The 3,403-nt window shown below is 49.4% G+C and overlaps 1 protein-coding gene across 1 annotated transcript in view; it reads left to right on the forward strand.

Moving 5' to 3' along the window:
• Positions 1-2,778: 2,778 nt before the first annotated feature.
• The window catches only part of PLK4 (polo-like kinase 4), a 41,926-nt gene continuing 41,301 nt past the window's right edge, over positions 2,779-3,403 (forward strand). The window contains 1 exon segment of the mRNA XM_006903632.1: positions 2,779-2,808. Within this exon segment, the coding sequence (XP_006903694.1) occupies positions 2,779-2,808 (30 nt within the window).

Raw genomic sequence — 3,403 nt, forward strand, 5'->3', positions numbered from 1 at the left:
TGAGAAAGCACCATACCGCTTTCCACAGGCGTTGCACCATTTTACACTCCCACCAACAGTGAATAAGGGTTCCAGTTTCTCCACAACCTCGCCAGCATTTATTGCTTGCTGTTCTGTTAAATTTTACTATTTTGACTGGGGTGAGATGATATCTCATAGTTGTTTTAAGACATGTGTGTCTTGACCTACTCATTTCCTGCTCCACCATTTCCCTTCTAGTCCCCACCTACTCCCTTCAACACCTATCTTCCACTCTCTAGCCCTTCCTTGATATGATAATTTATATCTCAAGCTGTATGGGCTTCTGTAATTCCAACCACTTCAAGCTGTTACCAGTTTCTTATGCTGTGGCCAGTGTCTCTTGAGTTTAGGAGTCTGTAAGTCCAAATACCAGCTACTAATGTTAGGAAACGCTTTCTATCTCAGATGGTTCTGAGGAAAAGTCCTTTCCCTTAAATTTCTGTTCTGGGTTTGACTTCATGTGGCTTAGGGCCTCTTCTCTTTCATTTGCAGCACACTGTAGTCACAATAAAATAGTTTCCCAAGGGAGGGTGATGTGTCCACAATCAATACTCTTGGAACAAGCAGCCAGGAAATTAAAGACATATTGCGATTATTCAAAATGGGTAATCCTGGAGGATATTATGTTGAGTGAAATATCTCAGTCACACGGGACAGATACTGCATAGTGCCACTGTTGTAAAACAGGACTGACATCGGGATTGGGGGGAGACTGAGAAAGATAGGATAAATAATGTTTACTGCATGGAAACAGATGAGGGAGAAAACTGTTTAAAAGGGATATGTGATTAGGTTTTATTGTCATGACAGGAATCCAGAACGAAGGCTGCATAGTGGAGTGGACCTGGGGAGAGGAATAGTAAAACAAAGAAAGAATTTTACTTTTCAAAGAGAAGAGTGTATTGGGGGGAGGGGTGGGCAGGAAGAAAAGTGCGACAATGAATGAATGGAAATCCAAAGTCTCTGTAAATTTTCATTAAAATTAATAATAATTTTTTTCTAGAAAAATAACATTGCATTGGGAAAGTCTGCTGTCAGAGACCTCTCTAGAGTACTGAAGAGCAATGAAGTCAATATGGAGACTAAGGTATGCCTGACACAGTCCATGGTCTTTGCAATCACTTGCTATGCATCAGAGAGTGGACAATGACTAGGGACGATAGAAGGAGAATTGATGCCACTGATCTGTGGTATTGGAGAAGAGTATTATTCACAGTTTTAGTTTGCTTGGCTCTATAGTCAACACTCTTGGCACCAGCAACCAGGAAATCAAAAGACATATTGTGATGGGAAAGTCGTCTGTAGAGACCTCTCCAAAGTACTGAAGAACAATGATGTCACTCTGGAGACTAAGGTGTGCCTGATACAGTCCATGATCTTTGCAATCACTTGCTGTGCATCAGAGAGCTAGGGACGATAGAAGGAGAATTGATACCTTTGAATTGTGGTATTGGAGAAGAGTATTGCACATACTGATGGACTGCTAAGAAAACGAACAGGTTGATCCTAGAGAGGGTTAAGCCAGGCTGCTCCTGAAGCTTCCTTTGACATACTTTGGACACGTTGCAAGGAGGGACCAATCCTTGGAGAAGGACGTCATGCTTGGGAGGAAGGAGGGACAGTACAAGAAAGGAAGAGCCTCAATGAAGTGGATTGATTCAGTGACTGGGGTAATGGTGGTAGGTGTGTTGGAGACGGTGAGACTGGCACAGGCTATAACAGTTTCAGGCTGTTGTACTTAGAGTCACTATGAGTCGCAGGCGACTCAATGGCACATAAGAACAACAAAAACAATGCACTAATTATATACCGTAGACTTCTAGGAGAACAAACAGGTTCAGCTTAGAAAGGGTGAAACCAAGCTGCTCCTTGGAAGCAACGGTTCTAAGGCTTCGTCTGACACACTCTGGACGTCTGACATACTCTGGACGTGTCGCAAAGTGGGACTAGTCCTTGGAGAAGGGATTTCATGCTTGGGAGGGTGGAGGGACAGTACAAGAGGGGAAGACCCTCGATGAAATGGATTGATTCAATGACTGGGGTTATCAGGGTAGGTGTATCAGAGACAATAAGGTTGGCACAGGATAGAGCAGGGTTCAGGGTGGTTGTACATAGGGGTCGCTATGAGTCGCTTGACGGCACATAACAACAAAAACATGCATTGATTACAGTTATGAAAATCTACGGAATAAATCAGAGATGCAAACTGTGTTTCTTTAACCAAGGTAGTGCCATTCTTTTCGTGCTGTTAAGTTGAAATATTCGTTAAATTTACCATGGTTTTACTATTTCCGGAACTGGAAACCGATTTTCAGATCCAGAAGAGCCTAGCCGAGCAGTTATAAAAATTTCATGTCTGGCACCAGCTCGTCCTTTCGGGGACCTGGTCCCCGGCCCAGTTTGCAGCATGGTCCTTATCCTCTGACTAAAGAACCAGCCACCTCTGCAGCCCTCCTGGGAGCGCGGTCACGCATGCGCACCGCGACGCAGCTGCTCCGACACGTCTGCTGACGTCACCGCCAGCCTCCATAGGGCGGCAACCGGCGGGAGTTTTTCAAAATGGGAGCGCTGAGGCGCTCCCTAAGGCTTGGAAGGTGTTCGGAAGACCTTTCGGAGGCTGCGCCGTCGTCGCCAGGAGCGGCGGCCTAGCGAAATAAACCTGATGGGCGCCAAGACCGGCTGGCTGCTTGGAGCGCTGCCTCGAAGGGTCTGCGTGAAGGGAGCTAATCGGGGGAGCACAGGCCAGGGCCTGGAAACATGGCGACCTGCATCGGGGAGAAGATCGAGGTAAAAAACCGTGGGCAGGCGGCCTCGGGGCGGGTGGGAGTCATAGCGGCAGAACTCGAGACTGCTGCGAGGAGGAGATCAAGCGACGGTAACGGCTGCGGGGCGGGCGCCGAGGTGCCTTGGGTGGGTCACTGCCGGGGACCCCGCTGAAGCTTTGGGGCGGGTCCTGCTGCCTAGTGGCCGGCCGCCCGCCCGGCTGGGAGGCCCGGGCCTCCCCGCATGTGAGTCCCTCGAGGCCCCGCCCCCTGTTCCCAGCCCTCACATTTAACAGTCCCGCTGGGACTGCCGCGCTGGGGAAGGTGGGTCTGCTTTCCCCTTCCCCAAGAGGGATGGCCGTTACCTCCGGCGGGCGCTGTGGCGGGACTCGCCCGGCCCTAACTCCCCTGGGGCTTGGCTGGAGGTGGGAGGAGGGCCCAGCATTTGCACTGAGATTGAGGTATCAAATCATTAACCTGCTCCTTCGAATTCAGTTCGGAGGCTCCAGGAGCTCCGTAGGGAGACAGCATGCCTCCCATTCCAGGCTGTATCGAGGTGTGCAACCTACTTGAGTTTTGTCAAACTCCCCTTCTCCATCCCCTGTCAATCCCCCCCCCCC

The sequence above is a fragment of the Elephantulus edwardii genome, unplaced genomic scaffold, assembly GCF_000299155.1.
Source record: "Elephantulus edwardii isolate Elephantulus edwardi_28Jun2011 unplaced genomic scaffold, EleEdw1.0 scaffold00058, whole genome shotgun sequence".
Taxonomy (NCBI): domain Eukaryota; kingdom Metazoa; phylum Chordata; class Mammalia; order Macroscelidea; family Macroscelididae; genus Elephantulus; species Elephantulus edwardii.